Below are 18485 nucleotides of genomic sequence, written 5' to 3'. Positions count from 1 at the left end.
CGTTGAGATAGGATACTTTGGGACACCAAGCTGGTCCTTCCCTTTCAAACCCAACCAGGAAAACCCCAAAACCACCCCAACAATGTCGTCTAAACCGCAAATCGGCTTCTGCGGCCTAGGCGCCATGGGCATAGGAATGGCGACCCATCTCGTCAAGCAAGGCTACCCCGTAACCGGTTTCGACGTCTACCCGCCTTCGCTGGAGAAATTCAAAGCCGCAGGAGGCGTACCCTCAACCTCACTGTCCGAGTCTGCGCGTGACAAGCCGTTTTACATCGTCATGGTCGCCTCGGCGATGCAGGCTCAACCCGCGCTGTTCGATAAAGACGGCATTGTGGGTGCGCTGCCGAAGGGAGCGACGCTCTTGTTGTGCTCGACTGTACCGAGTGCGTACGCGAAGAGTGTGGAGAAAGAGCTGGGGGATATTGGTCGCGATGATGTTTTGTTTATTGATGCGCCTGTTTCTGGTGGTGCGGGACGGGCTGCTGATGGTACTTTATCGATCATGGCGGGCGCGTCGTCCGCGGCGTTTTTAAAAGGGCAGTGGCTTCTAGAAGAGATGTCTGCGCCTTCCAAGCTTTTCATTGTTGATGGCGGGGTTGGGGCTGGCAGCAATATGAAGATGGTTCATCAGGTGCTTGCCGCTATTCAGATCCTGTCTCTGAGCGAAGCATATGGGTTCGCTGCTCGACTGGGTTTGAACGGACAGGATGTGTACGACAAGGTACTCGGGAGTACGGGGTGGAGTTGGATGTTTGAGAATAGGAGTCAGAGGACGCTGAAGGAGGATTATTTCCCCGGAGCGAGTGCTGTGACGATTATCCTCAAGGACACCGTAAGTAAAACCCTCCCACACCCCCTGAATCCCAAAATGACGTGGCATCGTTACTGATAATGTGGGACAGGGAATCATAACATCCACATCCCGCAGCGTCTCCTTCCCATCAACCCTCTGCTCCGCCGCAGAACAAGTCTACTTCTCCGCCCTCGACCGCGGCTGGGGCGCCAACGACGACGCCGGCCTCGTCCGCCTCTGGACCTCCGACCCCGTTACCAGCATCACCACCACCCTCTCCTCCGAAGAGAAAGAAGCGAAACTCCAACTCGTAGTCAACCTGCTTACAGGCATCCACCTCGTCTCCGCCGCCGAAGCCATCTCGCTAGCCAAACACGTCGGTATCCCATTACCGCAGTTCTACGAGCTGGCGTGTGATGCCGCGGGTGGAAGCGCGATGTTCAAGGATGTGGGGGAGAAGATGGTTGCGGTGCTGGAGGGGAAGGAGGATGGGAAGGGGGCTGTGCTGGGGGGGTATGCGGAGAGTTTGAGGATGGCGGTGGAGGAGTCGCAGAAGATCAAGTGTCCTGTGTATCTTGGTACTGGGGCGTTGAATCTGTTGTTGCAGACGGGGCGGGAGTTGAGTTTGGGGGCGTTGCTTAAGTGCTATATGCCGTAGAGTGGGTGGGGTGATGTGGGTGGTGTGTGTATAGTCTAGGCTTGGAATGGATAGATGCGTTTACTCATAGTATTGTTGTATTTTTCAGAAGTTACGTTGTACAACCCTTTGTATCTCCTCTTTTGCGACGATAAGTCAATTGTCTGTTCTCAAGCCTTCAACTCTTGCTGTCAAGGTTGATGCACCTGATATCTCTCTTGTTCGCCCTCGCGGTAGCTGACACGTCCATTTACTGTGTTCCACTAGCAGGGACTCGCGATCTCAGCTACTGTCACCATGCGTACCCTCGACCACCGTTCCTGCATCTATCTTCTCTCACCATCTGCGAGTATGGTTTCGCCGCCATCTCCATCCTATGCGTCTCAGGCACACGTGGCTCTGACGAGAGCCCTGTTCGGGTAACTAAGCAGGCTGTCGGACCCGGTGCTAGCGGTCTGATGCTGGGCCTAAGCGCGTAGCGCGATCGCTGTAGACACGCGAATATCTTCCTGAGTCTTCAAAATGAAAGCTCCTAGTATGCTGAGGGTATTATTCTTCCCCGCAGTATCACGTCCTCATCTCCATCTCAAGATCCCTAGTCTCCCTGCTCAATTCTTGAACCTCGTCTTGCGCCATGATCTGCGCGCTAGCATCCAGATCCTGTATAACATTCTCCAGGCCCCGTACTAGAGCTTCTATCTCGGCGCGTTGTGCGGTGACGGTCGAAAGCAGCTCGGTGTTTGACTGCTGAGTCTCGACGAGCTTGGTGTTCATATCGGTCGCCTGCTTCTCGAGGAAAGGCATGAGGTGCGCTAGATGTATTTCGGCTGGAGTAAGTGTATGCGGTCTATACCCTCGAGTCAGCATCCTTGAGTAACAAGAGCGAGCGCATTCGCAAAACTCACGGCACAGGCGTCTCCACAGGTCCACCATTCGCGCTCGCTTCCGCGCGTTTCTTCCGTAGTTTCGCATCTTCTATGCACTGGTCCAGCGAGTTGAGCAGCCTAACGACATTCCTCCTCTCCATGATGTCCTCGAAGTTGCTCTTCCATGTCCGGTCCAACTGATCCACAATCTGCCCTCTCAAGTTGTCCAACACCTCTGGGCTATACTGTGCGGCTGTTGGGAAGCACGAAGCGAAGTTCTTGACCGAGCACTTGTCCAAGGTCGCTTTGGACGCTTGGTTGAATACATTGATCAGACCTTGCGCGCGCGGGCCGGGTGCGTCTGCGATAGGTCGGGCGGGTGTGGGAGATGGAGAGCGCGATTCTGGATTCGTGGCGGTGGGCATGATGATTGCGACGGATTTCGACGTACTACAAAGTCGGTCAATAGATGCTATAGCGGGCGCATTGTCTCCATCCAGATGTCGCTGTTTACTCGAGAAGCGCGCTAGTCCACACACGTGATCGCGTGTCCCGCCAAGCTCAGCCCCACTTCTCCACAGTCCACCTGGGCACAGCACAAACAACGATTTTGAACTTGTTCTGTTTGTTGACAAGAACCCGACCTGCCAACATTTGATCATTCACTAACTGAGCACAACTTACGTGATTGAATACAGCGTTCTAGGAGATACTTGTGAAGCACAGTCAAATCACGACCAGATCACAATCAGATCACAGCCAGATCACAGCCAGATACCAGCTGCTACCAAGCTCTCACAATCTCTGCTCAGAAGATGGCACCGCCTAAATCTGGCGTCGCTGCCCAACAGAGCGCGGGACATCGAGCAAACGACCCTGGAGCCCGAAACCTTACTCTGGATTTGTACGACATGACTAACCTCCGTGCATTGCCTCTACATAGCCTCTTCATTGCTTCTACTCCATTTCTTCTACCTCATTTCTTCTACTTCGCTTCTTCTACTTCGCTTCTTGGATCTTAACTAACCTTCCGACTAACCTTGTAGCAAAGGACTTCAGATCACGGCCCCTGTCAGCCTACTGGATCTACCACCGGTCATCCTCTGTGGCATTATCCAGGCAACCGACTACCAGACCGCGCTTCGCCTCTGTCAGACTCATCGTCACTTCTGCGGACTGGTCGAAGTAGGCTTCTCCCACGGCCCGAAGCTCCAGGACAAGATCGCATTCGTGGTACAGCGCGCTTATGCGAAATGCACTCCCTACACACTCAACCCATACACCCCAGGCAAGGGCTATCTCGGCTGCCGGCTATGCTACCAGGTCTACCCCGTTGAACCCAACGATCCCAACTTCGACGACCAGTCTCTCGGCGTATGCAGAGACTGCGACCTGCAATGCGGTGTACCCACCATGGGGGACGCCGACGACGACCTACTCCGTGGAACTCCGTACCATCTCCACTCCAACCGGCTCGTACGCTTCTGCCTGGTATGCGGCCACCTCGTCTACCAAGACCCCCGCCCTCACCGCCCGACCCTCTACTGTCCCTGCATCAAAGATGTCTCCGTGGGCGAGCATCTTGCCGCCGTCAATGCCTACCCGGGTTGTTCTGGTGAGTTCATACCAGACCCTGCCGCCTACATGATGCTAACAGCATGTCAAAGTCCACCTCTTACCATACCTACCAACCTACATGAGGTTGTTCGATGAGCAAAACCCACCTTCATGGCCCGGGTTCGAGACTACAGACCAGCCTCCCCCCTTCCAAGCAGAGGAGGTAGGAGAGCTTGCCGACGACATTGTCGCGGCCGAGGCGTTTTCGGCCAAGATGATTGGCATTGAAGTCGGCAAGCTCAACCGCCAAGCGCAAGAGAAGAAGCGCGAGGAGGAGGAGAAGAAGCGCGTGTTGGCTGCAGACGAGATGAAAGCTTGTCTGGAGAAGATTCGGCGCAGGCAGGTTGAGCTGAAAGAGGCCAAGGCGAAAGCCAGGATTGAGAGGGGGGTTATGTTTACGGTTGGGGAGGCTTTGGTGTTGTATAAGAAGGGGGAGGGAGAGGGGTTTCCGTTGGATCTTCAGCTGAGGCGATCGAGGATGGGATGATGGCCTAACTTGGGGGTGAAGAGAAAGGGGTGAGATGGGTTGAGGGGGGTTCATGTACGATAAATGTCAATCACAACAAATGCCAAAGGCATCCAAAATTTCCCTTTCTTTCAAGACTACACCGGAAGAAGAACAAGCTTTCTTTACAAAGACGGTGTCCACCATGAGAACAAATAATAAGGAATGGTAACTATCCACGATAAACCAGCAGCTATCCACACACACTCCAAGCCGCCAAACTCGCAGACCACATCTACTCTTCAAGATAAGAAAGCTTACGCATCTCACCCAACCGAGTCCTAGCCTGCGCCAGCGAATTCTCCAGCTGAAGAATCTCGACCTACAACCACATGTTAGCGACTGTTCTCCGCCAAAGGATCGTTGATGAATACATACCTGCTGCTCCATCTGGCGGACCTTGAACTCGTGGTCGCCCAACTTGCTGTAGTCGACAACCTCACCCTCGTCCCTATTCTTCTGGGCGATGATCTCCTGCACTTGCCTGACAAGCGACCTGCAAGCCGCAGTGACAGTCTTGGATGCACTCTCGAGTCTATCCTGCGTCTTGCTCATGAAGCTAGCTTTAACACGGCTGGCAGCCACCAACTGAGCCGTGGAAGCGGCAACGTCGTTGGAAGCGACGATGAGCTGTTCGGGCGAGTTGCGACCGGAGATGACGCCGTCGGCCGTCTCGATGAGCATGTTTGTCGATGTAGCGACGGCTTTGGCGGCGGAAATGAGACCTTCGGTCCAGCGGTTGTGTTTCTTGTAGAATTGCGTTTTGGACATGCTGCCCCTTCCTTCGCGGACAATCTCTTTTTGGGACTCGGTAGCGGCTTTGATGAGCTGCGCAATGGCGTTTGTGACGGCGATGGCGGCTTCGAGGATGGAGTCGTGGATCTTGAGCTCGTAGGTCGAGTACTGGTCTCTGGGCTTCTTCATCAGCTTGGACAGGCGCTCGGTAGCCGCGTCGATGGCGTTGGCGGCCTTGGTTAACTCGTTGTCGACCAGGTCGCCGAGATCGCCGGAGGCGTTGGTGATCTTGCTCTTGGGTGCGAAGGCATCTGCGAGCTTGGACAGGCTCTGCAGGTTGCGCACGACTTCTGTGCTGTTGTTGATGACGACGTTGATCTTTTGCTCGGCGTCCATGTCGTACATGCGCACGGACTGGACGTTACGGAAGAATCTGATGGTGGAGGTTGCGGAAGCCCGCGCGCCGTTGATGAGCTGGTCAGCCTTGTTCTCATCAGAAGCAAATCGCGTCAGTCCCTTGGTGTTAACCAAAACATCGACGATAGCGCCACCGAAGTTGCTGACGGCGTTGATAACCTCGGCGTGCTTGGCGTTCGGCCCGTCAGCAATGAAGTTATTGAACGCTGTCGAGAACTCCATGGTGCATGTTGATGCCTTCTCGATCTGCGAAAGCACGTACGCGCCGGTGGCATTCTGGTTTCCAGCCTGCATGGGGGAGTCGAGCTCGTACAGCGCATCGTCAACACGCTGTACACCACTCTGGAGGACGGAGTCGATGAGGTCGTTGATCTTCTGTAGGCTGTCTTGGATAATTGTGTCCAAGTGACCATCCAGAACATCATCGTTGGTGCCAGCATTGAGCTTCAGCTCGTTCAGCTCGAGTAGCGTCTGGTCCATACCAGCACGGAAGATCTCCAGCTCCTCCTCCTTGTCGCGCAGTTGACGCTCCAGGTCAGAGTCACCTTCACGGTACTTCATCTGGAACTCGTCTAGCGCGCGGGTCTTGTTCCGCAGCGCTTCCTCGAGGTCTGCGATTTCTCGGTTGTGTCTTGACAACATTGCCGAAAGTTCTGAGCCCTTGCCGCGCTCGAGGTTGTCGGCTCTGTCTAGGGCAGCACGGAGTTCCCTCTTCAACTTCTCGGTCTCCTCGCGGTGGCCACCAGTGTGACGGTCCTTCTCCATGAGCGCTCGGTCGCGCTCGCGGATCATATCTGCCAGTTCCAAGTTCTTGGTTTTCAGCTCGCGTTGCAGCTTGTCTCGCCCATCGATGGCTTCCTGGGCGGAATTCGCCTTGAGTTGGACCGCCTTGAACTTTTGCAGTAGCTGGAGATGCTCATGACGCAATTGCGAATAGAGCTTGGCCAACGATTCGTACTTTGATCTCCATGTGTTGAGCTGCTCCTGAAGTGCTCTTATCTGATCGTCTCGCGAGCCCATCTGTTGCTGGAAGTTCTGGTTCATCTGGTTGATCTCGCCCTCCAGTGCTTTCATCCTCTGGTCGTATTGTTGCAGCATCAGCTGGTCGCGTTCGTACTGTGCCCGCGCGTTTAGGTTCTCGCGCTCAAGCTCAGCAAGGCGACCCTGTGTCTGCTGTTGGTACTGTTCGCGCATGAGCTGTTCTTGCGCCAACCGAGCTTGCTCTGCCTGAAGCCGTTGTTGCTCCTCGAAGTCACGTTGTGCCTGCATCGCTTGCTGCTGTTGCTGTTGCTGAGCCTCCTCCCATTGCCTCTGTAGTCTCTGCTGTTCAGCCTCGTATTCCTCTTGCTGCCTCCGCTGGTTGTCTTTCCAAAACTCGTTGATTGGCTCTGGGTCGACTGATGGAGCGCGAGCGGGTTCGGGCTTCTCGTTGCGGGGTCGTTGAGGTAGCGCGGGCGCACTCTCGTCTTCAGAGAGCAGGTTCGGTGGTTCTTGTGGCAGCTTTGGCACTGTAATGAGGTTGGTCAAGTATCGAAGATTTGAGCATTCGTAGTAGAATTTGACGAGACGGTAATGCTGGGCATCGTATCGGCCGCGTAGAGGAGAGAGCGCTTCGTCGTCACCGAGTGCTACGCTGGTTAGTTGGGTCGCAAATCAACCGAGACTCTGGTCCTTACTGGTGTGCATTGCGCGCAACATGCTGGTGATGAACTTGTAGATACCATAGGACTCCTGAACCAGTGGCACTAACGCCGCTATCCTACATTCGTTGTTCGCGCCGCTTCGGAAATGGGAGAAGATGAGCTTCTGGAAAGCATCGATCTGGTCTTGTAGGGTCATAAGATCGGAGATGGTCTCGTAGCCCTCGTTCGGGTCGTTAATGGACTTCAAGCTGATGTACTCTTCATACTCGAATGTGCCTATTCCGATCAGCCAACTGCCTGTGTCCTGCTGCCGCGTATCGTACCATTGAACTCCGGATGTTGTCGGTGGAAAGCAAGCTTGGCCATGAGATAGTAGATGTACTCTGAAATGAGCGGCGCATATCCCCGCATGCCTTCTCCGACCGTAGAGCCCCGTGACAGGCTCTCAAGCCAGCTGGTGTTCGATTGCGCCTCCTTAAGAACGATAGGGTGGCCTTCCTGGAGGACCTTGTGGACGGTAATGAGCGCTTTGAAGGTCTGCACCTCGTCGGCGAGAATTGGCTGCCTGGAAGATGCTATTAGCATTGGGCGGATTGGGCAGCATAGTGCGCTCTTACACTTTCATGCCCTGCCAGAAAGACGCGGAACTCTTGTGATCCCATGTGTAGACGATGCATGCTCGCACGTGTTTCCCTGCGCTATTGTGAGTTCCACGCGCGTGCTGAGGGGTTCCGATACGTACGCTTGGGGGAGACCTCTTCGATGCTCGTGGCTTTGCGAATGTTGATGGCAAGCTCCGACTCCTGCCTGAATTGAGACATGTTAGGCCATGTCGCATTTCTCCTGTTGAAATCTCGCGCCCAACTGCTAAAGGGTGCCGGCATAATGATGGTGATATACGTACTTGCCCATGTCCACGTTGCGCGAGCTTCCGTAGAGCGCCATCTTGGTCGCCGTGAGCTCTTTCCGAGCTTGCTGTTCGTAGTTGTAGGTAAGTGTAGAAGGGAAAGGTTAACGGTCGGTGTCGGAGAAGGCGCGCAAAAGCAATGCGCGGAAATGGGGAGGTGTGGGGTTGAGATATCTGGTTGCGCTGTTGGGTCAGTCAACCATCAGAGGAGCTCCTACTACTCGACCCCGGGAGGTGGTTCGTGCAGCTTGGCGCTTCGTCATCGCCTTCACCCCCGACCAGGTCTAACCCTTGTATCTAATACTGAAGTCTAGATTTGCGCGCAGGCAAAACCTCTTTACTCGAGCTAGAATCTTCCGAGCCATGCAGCTAGAAGCGCATTCTTGCTGCATCGGGTGCCGCGAACTCCTCCACTTGGGCTGTGCATCCTGGCCTAAACTGCTGCCTTCGCCATGGACTAACAACGCATACGCGGCTGCATGCGCAACCGACTCGGGTCTGAGTTGGCATCCGTGATGGAGGGCGACAAGATGCGTCTTCACTAACAGGGCTGCATGACTTCGCTGGATGCACCCTTGCTGTGTGAACTGTACCGATCACGCATGGCCAGCGCAGCGATCACCAGGAACTACTATGTCATTTTACATGCTATCTTAGATGCGACTCCAGGGTATGATGAACGCCATGCAATGCTACGAATACAATATTGATGCCCTATGACGCCGTCGAGAAAGGCTCGACACCTCAAACCGCTTCACTTTTCCCTCCCTTGCTGAGATAGGCAGCCATAGGGTCCGCGGCCATTGTCCTCTTGCGGCGATACTCTTCCATTTCCTCCTCATTTACGCCTCCCGTCATCTCGTCGAGAGCTCGTTTCCGACTGGCAGCATCGTTCTTTGCTTTTTCGGCGCGGTCGGGTGCATTGGGTACGTGTTCCTCCAGGACAGCCTCTTCCTTCCATGCTATCTCCTTGGGTACTTCGTCCAGGTCAGCACCGGTGCGCATCCGATCTGCCAGCTCAAAAGCCTCCTTGCCAGCCTCGCCCGTGCAATACGAGTTCTTGACTGTCGAGTGACAGCATGCAAAGCCCCATTGGAAGTTGGACCACCAGCTGCCCCAGACTGATGTGTGGTTGTTGAGCAGCACATCTTCTGGGTACTTTGATTTTGCCTTGATTTTTGGTGCGCCCTTTATGCCGCCTCGCTCGTCGTACTCGACATATCGCTCGTTCTCTGTGACGGCCGTCTTTCGAAGCGTATCGTCGGTGAACTTTTCTTGTGTGCCGTACTTCTCCGCCAAGGCTTTCTTCCGGGCTGCTGCCATCTCCTCAGCCTCTTTGAGCTGCTTCTTCCGCATGACCTCGCCGGACGTAGGGTTGGCTTGCAAATGTAGCTTGTTCTTGTCTCCGCGCTCCTGTGTCTCCCAAGCATATCGCTGCGCCTTCTCGAACTCAGCTGCATCTCCAGACGCCTTCATGAATCCCTCCTCTGCTACCAGTTGAGCGGCGTTGTCGGCTGTGGCACCGCTGTCGACCATGGAGCGCGTCTTGGGGTCGTATTTGGCTGAGTCAAGATCCAGGTTGAGCAGATACTTTGCCGTGTCTTCTCGTAATCGCAGGTTCCGTGTGGATGTGGCCTGTTTCCTTCCCATGTCCGTCTCGGCATCGTACTTGTCGCCCTCATCCTCGTCATCGGATTTGTCGCCCTTCTCAGCTTCCTTTGCTTTCTTCCGGATCTCCTCCATGGCGTTGTACTCCTCGATGACTTCCTCAAAATGCGATGCATCGTAGCCGTTCCATCGATCGCGTTTCGCATCGAAGCCTAGTTGTACGTCCTGGATGACTTCGTCCGCCTCGATGTTCTTGCCTGTGAACTTTGCGCCTGCCTTACGCGGCCGGCTCAAGCAGTCCTTCTTCTTGTGTGTCATGGCGCCGCAGTTCTCGCATGCGCCTTTGCGAAACTTGGTCGCAGCCGGGCCGACCTTCTTGCCGCGATCGTACCATTTTGAGTCCTGCTCCTGCTTCTGCAGACGCTGATGCTCGAGGTAATCGGTGTTGTCCTCGCCAGTCTCGTCGACGGCGTAGAAGGGCTTCTTCGAGATGAACGAGGGAATGTATTCGTTGCGCTCTTTCGCCGCGGCGGAGACGTCGGGCTTCTTGGGTTGGGAGGGCGGCATGTTGGGCGTGGGAGGATGCCTCGGTCGCGTTGAGTGGTGAAGGTTGTCAGTTGGTAGAAGCTTTAGATTGGCGGCCAAAGTGGACCGCCGACTAGTGGCGTAGGGCTGGCTGCAGCGTCGATCCCGCACGTCACGGGACCACGCGAGCCCAGTCGCGCTTGTTGTGCCTCGCGTCGCTTTCACTCCATTCCGCCACCGAGACCCTTGTCGCGTGCGATGCGCGAGTTCCACCTTGGATGATCTCCTGAACACGATGCGAATCTTCACTTTCGCACACACTTTCTGGATACCGGCTGTGTCGTCATGGATACTTTCCGCTTTCGCCTGAACTGCATCGACAACTACCAGGCGGCTCCGACAGACATCGACCCTCTTCTTCGGCGCAATCCCGGTCCTGCAGGCCGACTGGGCGCACCCCAAGTACCCGTAATCCGAGCGTTTGGTGCGACCGAGACAGGGCAGAAGGTGTGCGCTCATATCCATGGAGCGCTGCCTTATCTGTATCTGGAGTACGATGGCAGCTTGGAGAAGGATGTTGGTGCGTGTACAGCCGTGCAATTGGAATCAAGCTGACCACTGTTAGTTAATGCGTACATCCTGGAGCTCCGTGCCTCCATCGACCATGCCCTCGCCACCGCGTACCGCCGAAATGCATACGATGGAAAGTCGATCTACGTTGGCCACATATCTCTCGTCAAGGGTGTGCCCTTCTTTGGATACAGTGTTGGATACAAGATTTTCCTGAAAGTCTATATGCTCAACCCTATGCACATGACTCGATTCACCGACCTTCTGCACCAGGGAGCAATCTTGAACAGGGTGTTCCAGCCATACGAGGCTCACCTGCAGTACCTCCTCCAATGGATGTGCGACTACAATCTGTACGGGTGCGACTGGATCAACTGCGCAAAAGTACAGTTCCGGGCACCCGTTCCAGACAGCGAAGTGGTCGATACCACCGTCCACAAGTGGCACGATCGATCTATCCCGGATGAACTCATAGCTGCTGAGGATCAATACCCACGTCAAAGTCATTGCACCCTCGAAGTCGATATATGCGTCCAGGACATCCTCAATCGGCACGAACTGCAATATCGACCCATCCACCACGACTTCCTAGAGCGATCGAGCCAAATGCCACGTAATCCAGACGACAAATCCGTGCCGTCCATGGCTGGTCTCTGGAGAGACGAGACGCGTCGTCGCAAACGTCGTATGGGCCTCTCTGATCCTTCAAGCAGTCCATTTCCCGCGGAAGTGCTTGTGTCCATGTCGGCTGATGTACGGAACACCAAGGCCGGTGGATGGATTCACGAAGAGGAATACCGGGAAATTATCGACAAGCTAATCACCGAGGAAAGACAAGGAAAGGGCAAAGCCAGATTTGACAGTTTCGTGAAACCCATCCCTGGCCAGGAGCGTGTCAGGACTGCTGTAGAGAGTATCGAAGATCTCTATCCCGAGGTCTTGTCTACACAGCAGATCCCAGATGACGACTTCGAGCAAGATGCCAACGTGTTAGAACAAGGTGGTGCGCCTGTTGACATTGACGTTCAGCTTGCGTCTGACGAGCCAGAATCCAGGCAGCGTCACAGTGACGGTCCCATTGGTGACGGCGAGGACGACGATCCAGCGGACGCCGTCAATCATTCCGACACCGAAGAACAGCAATCCCTGGATCCCCTAACGCAATCTCTACTCAAGGGCTCTAGTGATATGGAAGCTGAAGATGCACTCATCGACGAAGGTATTGATCTAGTCGACCCCGATGACGATGGCCAAAAACCAGAGTCCAGCAGCCCGATGAGCCAGCGAAAGCGCTCTCTCGAACCGGCAGACGAAGAGTACAACAAGCGTCAACGGATCTTGGCAGCAACGCAGGGTACCAATAGACGTGTCTCCTTTCGCAACGCCCTGAACAAGAACGAGGATCCGCCTCCTCCAGGTCAATCGTCACAAACGAGTATCAAAGCTCAAGGCTTAGGAGGGCCGACTACTTTCTCGTTCCCTGTAGTAAAGAACCCGAATGCACCGGAGACGCTTCATCGTTTGAGTCAATCGGGCTATTCAAACTCTCAAGAAGGGCCTAAGACACCTGGGCCTAAACATCTTACGGCCAGGCCTTCGCAACTCGTTCCTGTAACCCCGTGGACGCATCAAAAGACCTCGCCAATGGTGCCGAACAGCAGTACCCCGCAAGCTCGCTCCAAGGTAGCCTCTCTTGTGCGACGGCTGGATACATCATTCCAGCACAAGCATTGCACTGTTTACTATGGCTCGTTACCTCCATCGGCCGAGGTCGTCAATGGAACCATGATGCATGCCGGCCTTCCACCGGTAATCTACCGGGACGCCTACTACAGCGAAGAGAAGGATGTTCCAGAGCGGCCAAGAGAGTATGCGGGTCGCGAGTTCAAACTACAAAGCACCACAATACCATATCTTCCTCCATTCGACCCCACTGGTGATTCTCTTGCCAACATTGGAGAGTATCCCGCAGTTGTGGTGGACAAGAAGAAACAAGACGCCACATTTCAAGAGCGATCGCGTAAATGTGGTTTGCGTCACTGGGAACTTTCAAAGCCTCCACCTAGTTTCAAAGAAGTACAGAGCTGGACCAGCCGGCACGTCAAGCAACGTAAAGTGGCGAAGTCTAAATCAAAGGGCGAACCGATGCCTGTGCCAGTGCGCAAATTCAACCCCGTTTATCCATCACAAATCGAGGGCCCAACGCAGAAGAACCCGCATGGCTTCAAGTACTCGCAAAAGCAGAAAACGACTAGCGTTAAGCACGAATCTCAGTATATGAGCATCATGAGCTTGGAGGTACACGTCAACTCTAGAGGCTCTCTGGTACCAGATCCAGCTGAGGATGAGATTCAGTGCATCTTCTGGAGCGTGCAAGGCGAAGAGAATGCCACTACTGACCGGCCGACTACCGGTATACTGTGTTTCTCCGAAGAAGACGGCATCGCTATGCGTATTGCCAAGCAAGTTCCAATGGAGGTTGAATATGAGGAAGACGAGCTAGATCTCATCAATCGCGTTGTCGATATCGTCCGCCAGTTCGACCCAGATATACTCACAGGATATGAGGTACACAATGGTTCTTGGGGCTACCTCATTGAACGCGCGAGGATGAAGTACGAGTATAATCTGTGCGACGAGATCAGCAGGATGAAGTCGCAGTCCCATGGCAGATTTGGGAAGGAAGCCGACCGCTGGGGCTTTACGCACACCTCTACAATCCGCATCACCGGCCGCCACATGATCAACATCTGGAGAGCCATGCGCGGAGAGCTGAACCTGCTACAATACACCATGGAGAATGTGGTCTTCCACTTACTACACAAACGCATACCGCATTACCAACACTCAGATCTCACGACGTGGTACACAAATGGCAAGCCAAGAGATCTTACAAAGGTGGTCGATCATTTCCTCACACGCGTACAACTCAATCTCGACATCTTGGAAGCCAACGAAATTGTGCCTCGTACGAGTGAGCAAGCTCGCCTACTTGGAGTAGACTTCTTTGCAGTCATTTCGCGAGGCTCTCAGTTCAAGGTAGAGTCGACCATGTTCCGCATTGCAAAGCCGGAGAATTTCATTCTCGTTTCACCAAGTCGGAAGCAGGTTGGTCAGCAGAATGCGCTCGAGTGTCTACCGCTGGTCATGGAACCGCAGAGTGCATTCTATTCCAGCCCCGTTCTCGTTTTGGACTTCCAATCGTTATACCCCAGTGTCATGATCGCCTACAACTATTGTTATTCGACATGTCTCGGACGTATCGTCAGTTGGCGAGGCCAGAATAAGATGGGTTTCATGGACTTCAAGCGCGAGCCGCAATTGTTGGAATTGGTAAAAGACCACATCAACATTGCACCCAACGGCATGATGTATGTCAAGCCGGAAATGAGGAAGTCACTGCTAGCGAAGATGCTTGGTGAGATTCTGGAGACTCGTGTAATGGTCAAGAGTGGGATGAAGCAGGACAAAGACGACAAAACGCTGCAACAGCTATTGAACAATAGGCAGCTGGCGTTGAAGCTATTGGCCAACGTCACGTACGGCTACGCATCTGCGTCGTTTTCTGGTCGTATGCCGTGTTCCGAAATAGCGGACAGCATCGTCCAGACTGGTCGAGAGACCCTGGAGAAGGCGATCGCAATGATCCATGCTAATGAGAAGTGGGGTGCAGAGGTCGTCTACGGAGACACTGATTCACTATTCATCCATCTCAAAGGACGCACCAAAGACCAAGCCTTCACCATCGGCCAGGAGATAACCGATGCCATTACCGCCGCCAACCCACGACCCATCAAGCTCAAGTTCGAAAAAGTATACCATCCCTGCGTCTTACTCGCCAAAAAACGCTACGTCGGCTTCAAATACGAGCACCGCAACCAAACCGAGCCCGACTTCGACGCCAAAGGCATCGAAACCGTCCGCCGAGACGGCACACCCGCCGAGCAAAAAATCGAAGAAAAAGCCCTCAAGCTCCTCTTCCGCACCTCGGATCTCAGCCAAGTCAAACGCTACTTCCAGGCGCAATGCGCGAAAATCATGGAAGGCCGCGTCAGCATCCAGGACTTCCTCTTCGCCAAAGAAGTCAAACTAGGGACGTATTCTGATAGAGGGCCCCCGCCACCCGGTGCTCTCATCGCTACAAAGCGTATGCTTGCGGACCCGCGAGCGGAACCTCAGTACGGCGAACGCGTGCCTTATGTTGTTGTTACGGGTGCGCCTGGCGCCCGCCTCATCGACCGCTGCGTTAGCCCCGAGACGTTGCTTCAAAACGACCACCTCGAGCTCGACGCTGAATACTATATTAGCAAAAACCTTATCCCGCCACTCGAGCGTATCTTCAATCTCGTTGGTGCGAATGTAAGGGGTTGGTACGATGAGATGCCCAAAAAGCAACGTATCCGCAATATCACGATTCCCATGACTGTCAAACAGGATAAGAGTAACGCCTTCTTCGGTGGTGGTGGTGGCAACAAGAAAACTCTAGAGAGCTACATGACATCTTCGAGCTGTGTGGTCTGCCGGGCTAAACTACCTCAAAATCCACCTTCACGTCTCAAAGGCAGCAAACTCAATCCCCCCAAAGACTCACCCCACGCCACCCTCCCGCTCTGCGCAAAGTGTCTCAAGCGGCCCGCCCATTCCCTCCTCGACCTCAAATACAGGATCTGGGATAGCGAAACACGCGTCGCGGAAGTCGAACGGGTTTGTCGAGGCTGTGCGAGGCTGGCGCCGGGGGAGGAGATTAGGTGTGATAGTAGGGATTGTGGGGTTTTTTATACGAGGGTTAAAGAGAGGTCGAAGTTGACTGCGTTGAGGGGGAGTGTGGGGCCTGTTGTTGAGAGGATGGAGTTGGAGTGGTGATGTGATGTGGGTTGGTGGTTGCGAGGAAGTTGAAGGATGTAGAGAAACGTACTCGCTAGAGAAGAAGACAGTGGTCGCAGAGATGCTTCACCAAGATTTCTCCACATCGCCGAATTGGAAAAATACGCTTTTCCTCCTATGGAATTGAGATTCAAGCTATGCCATCCCCGTCGCTGCACGCGCAGGCTACTCTTCCTTCCCAATCCCGTTAGCGCAAATACCTTAAGCTTACCAGCGTGTCCAACGTAGCGTAGTACGGTACTTTTGGGAGCACTCAGGGGTACGTGCGGCCCAATTCCATCTGTTGTACGGTTGTATATACGATACGATTGTAGTCGTAGTACGGCCCCTGAGTGCCTCTGTACGTCGTACTGCCTAAAAGAGACTAGCGCGGTGCCAAGAGTGAATGTTCACCCAGATTCTAGGAGTCCTACAGCCACCCAACACAACGCTCTATAGCTACCCCTGACAGCTTCTACAACACTTACAACATCGACAACACTAAAAATTCGCCTGTATAGACTTTTTTCAGCCTCACAGGCCTAAATCCGATAGCTCCGGGCCGTATACCGTACCCAGCCGTACTACGGCTCCTTCACCGTCACCTACGTACGGTTACAGTACGGACCCCTGACAGCTCCTGTACGTACGGCTTACAGTACGACGTATCCCGTATCGTACCCAAAAGTACTACGCTACGTTGGACACGCTGAAGCTTACTCACCTGGGCACCTCCTTCCCTCCCCTCATCCCCAATCCCGTGAACCATAAACCCCCTACCCTCTTCCCTCCCTCCCTCCATCCTTCCCCTATCCTTTCACCATCTCAAACAAATCCCTCACATTCACCACATCCACTATATTTGCCACACTCACTACACTCACTACACTCACCACATCCCCCAAGCCCCCAGCAACGATGCCCGCAACACCCCAATCTCTCGCTATCTCTCTTACCCTCCTCAACCTTACCGATATATTCGGCGAGAAATCCCAGCCTACACGTATGAAAGCGATTCAGGATCTCTGGGTCAGCAGTTCAGACGTCCTCTTCGTAGACGCGCTGAGTGTGTACAAATCGCATGAGGCGATTAGCGGGATGGTGGAGGGGATACAGGGGATGGGTGGGGAAGGGGATGAATTTGTTGCGCTAGGTACGTATATTCGTTATCTTTTCGAGGGAAATATATTGCTGAGAATGTTTTGTACAGGTGAAGTTGAATGTTTGAAACACGATGACAAGGAAGAAGATGTCTGGGTGACGAAAGTTAAATGGGGGATTAAAGCAGGTGGAAGTGGGGATGTGGGTTTGACGGGGGTGGATGTTTTGACGATTGTGGGTGGGAGGATTAAGGCTTGTTATACATTTCTTGATGAGAAGTAATTCACGTCACGGTAGTCGCACATTTTGCAAGACACTATTCATATATGACACCCATTTCACAGACTACATTCTGTTTCCGCATGACAACTGTGCCACGATGCTATACTTTGACCAATGTTTCGCGTGATCGCTCCTGCGTTGTTGATTCACGTGTAGGCAGTGTCACTCGCAAACCGCGAGACGCTCTTCTTGAAAAAACGCATCCGCCTTCGTAGAAGACTCCCGCGCATCTTTTCTCCGCCTCCTAGCAACCGAACACTTGTATAGCTTTACACGGGATACTTAAAAGGTCCGCTACAAATTTAGTGAGGGTATAAGAACATGTCGAGCTTAACACCAAGTAAAGATGGGAAAGCGAAGATGGAGCCGCGCGAAGCAGGGAGGGCACCAACTAAGAAGCAGTTAAAGGACGGGAAAGACCATGAGAAGAGGGGAAGCGGGGAGAACGACACGCAAAAGGAACAGGGGAAAGAAGATGGACGGAATATGAATGAGGGCGATTGTCATCTGGAGACTTGGGCGGAGTTTCTAAAGAGATCGGAGACGTGATTGCGCAAGGGCGCAATCAGTAGCCATGAATAAGGTATCGCAGTACTGCCAAGTCTGTTCCCTGGGATATTGCGAAAGACTAGCCATGGGCATACATCACACGACCACTTCCTGTTTGATATGCCTAGCCAGAGCAAGCTCAGTGACGTTTAGCATTTACTATAAAGTTCAGTGCTTTTCCTTCGTCCGCGCGAGTTCACATTACCCAAGAGTACCAGACTACCAAGAACCAGCCACTGCTTCGTTATGTCGTCCCGGGTAAAGTTACCGAAAGCGAATCCTCAGGCCGAACTAGATGCCGAAGCTTGCAGAGCGTTCGAACTGGCCGCTGAGGGAAGGAACAACGCAACACCGCAAGAACTCTCCGAACCCAAGGAACTGTACTTCCCCACCAAAATCCGCGGCCTATACACCTGCCCTACCATAAAGTCTTTCCCCCACCACATAGAAATTGCGGTACAACAACCTGGAGCAACCAAGCATCGCATCGAATGGTCATCGTCTTGGGACGAAACAAGAAAGGCTCGCCACGACAGGATCACCCTACCAACCTTGAAAGACGCCGCTGATACAAGCGTCAACTGCCATGGCAAACCCGGTGCACGTATTCCTGGCATCTTCGTTGCGAGTGAAGAGGTGGAGAAGCCATTGCTGGTCGTTTGGACGCTGGAGGGAGGGACGAGGACGGGTATAATGATTGAGCCCGTGGGTGAAGACGGTCATTGGGAGAGGGGTGAGGCGGAGCAAGATGGATTCGTAATGGTTCAGATGCGTTGAGTGGTTGGTGACTGCCGGTGTATTAGTGTAGTAGGGGATGTCGTAGTTGGGTTCACTGCGCTGTTACCCTCTGCCTTCTCTCACGGA

The 18485-nt window shown here is 53.7% G+C and overlaps 7 protein-coding genes across 7 annotated transcripts; 4 read left to right on the top strand and 3 right to left on the bottom strand.

Annotated features, from left to right (window-relative positions):
* Positions 1-82: 82 nt before the first annotated feature.
* J4E93_001061 (uncharacterized protein) lies at positions 83-1454 on the top strand (the record flags this gene model as incomplete). Its single annotated transcript, XM_049339017.1, has 2 exons — positions 83-835; positions 906-1454. The coding sequence occupies 2 exons, from the start codon at positions 83-85 to the stop codon at positions 1452-1454; spliced, it is 1302 nt and encodes a 433-aa protein (XP_049202974.1).
* A 546-nt stretch (positions 1455-2000) lies between these two features.
* On the bottom strand, positions 2001-2724 carry J4E93_001060 (uncharacterized protein; the record flags this gene model as incomplete). The annotated part of the gene is made up of 2 exons (XM_049339016.1): positions 2001-2280; positions 2339-2724. 2 exons carry the CDS (start codon positions 2722-2724, stop codon positions 2001-2003), a joined length of 666 nt encoding a protein of 221 aa, XP_049202973.1.
* Positions 2725-3114: 390 nt separating this feature from the next.
* Positions 3115-4403, top strand: J4E93_001059 (uncharacterized protein; the record flags this gene model as incomplete). Its single annotated transcript, XM_049339015.1, has 3 exons — positions 3115-3203; positions 3346-3914; positions 3967-4403. 3 exons carry the CDS (start codon positions 3115-3117, stop codon positions 4401-4403), a joined length of 1095 nt encoding a protein of 364 aa, XP_049202972.1.
* Positions 4404-4656: 253 nt separating this feature from the next.
* Positions 4657-8128, bottom strand: J4E93_001058 (uncharacterized protein; the record flags this gene model as incomplete). Its single annotated transcript, XM_049339014.1, has 7 exons — positions 4657-4743; positions 4800-7201; positions 7250-7492; positions 7540-7781; positions 7834-7909; positions 7959-8023; positions 8121-8128. 7 exons carry the CDS (start codon positions 8126-8128, stop codon positions 4657-4659), a joined length of 3123 nt encoding a protein of 1040 aa, XP_049202971.1.
* Positions 8129-8867: 739 nt separating this feature from the next.
* SLU7 (mRNA splicing protein) lies at positions 8868-10298 on the bottom strand (the record flags this gene model as incomplete). Its single annotated transcript, XM_049339013.1, has 1 exon — positions 8868-10298. The coding sequence occupies one exon, from the start codon at positions 10296-10298 to the stop codon at positions 8868-8870; it is 1431 nt and encodes a 476-aa protein (XP_049202970.1).
* A 303-nt stretch (positions 10299-10601) lies between these two features.
* On the top strand, positions 10602-15689 carry J4E93_001056 (uncharacterized protein; the record flags this gene model as incomplete). Its single annotated transcript, XM_049339012.1, has 2 exons — positions 10602-10836; positions 10882-15689. The coding sequence occupies 2 exons, from the start codon at positions 10602-10604 to the stop codon at positions 15687-15689; spliced, it is 5043 nt and encodes a 1680-aa protein (XP_049202969.1).
* Positions 15690-17867: 2178 nt separating this feature from the next.
* J4E93_001055 (uncharacterized protein) lies at positions 17868-18398 on the top strand (the record flags this gene model as incomplete). Its single annotated transcript, XM_049339011.1, has 1 exon — positions 17868-18398. The coding sequence occupies one exon, from the start codon at positions 17868-17870 to the stop codon at positions 18396-18398; it is 531 nt and encodes a 176-aa protein (XP_049202968.1).
* Between the last annotated feature and the right edge of the window lie 87 nt (positions 18399-18485).

This window comes from Alternaria ventricosa (assembly GCF_023758065.1).
Source record: "Alternaria ventricosa strain BMP 2768 chromosome Unknown scaffold_2, whole genome shotgun sequence".
NCBI lineage: Eukaryota > Fungi > Ascomycota > Dothideomycetes > Pleosporales > Pleosporaceae > Alternaria > Alternaria ventricosa.
The sequence above is the reverse complement of the archived record's forward strand: the minus strand, read 5'-3'. Positions and strand labels throughout refer to the sequence as shown.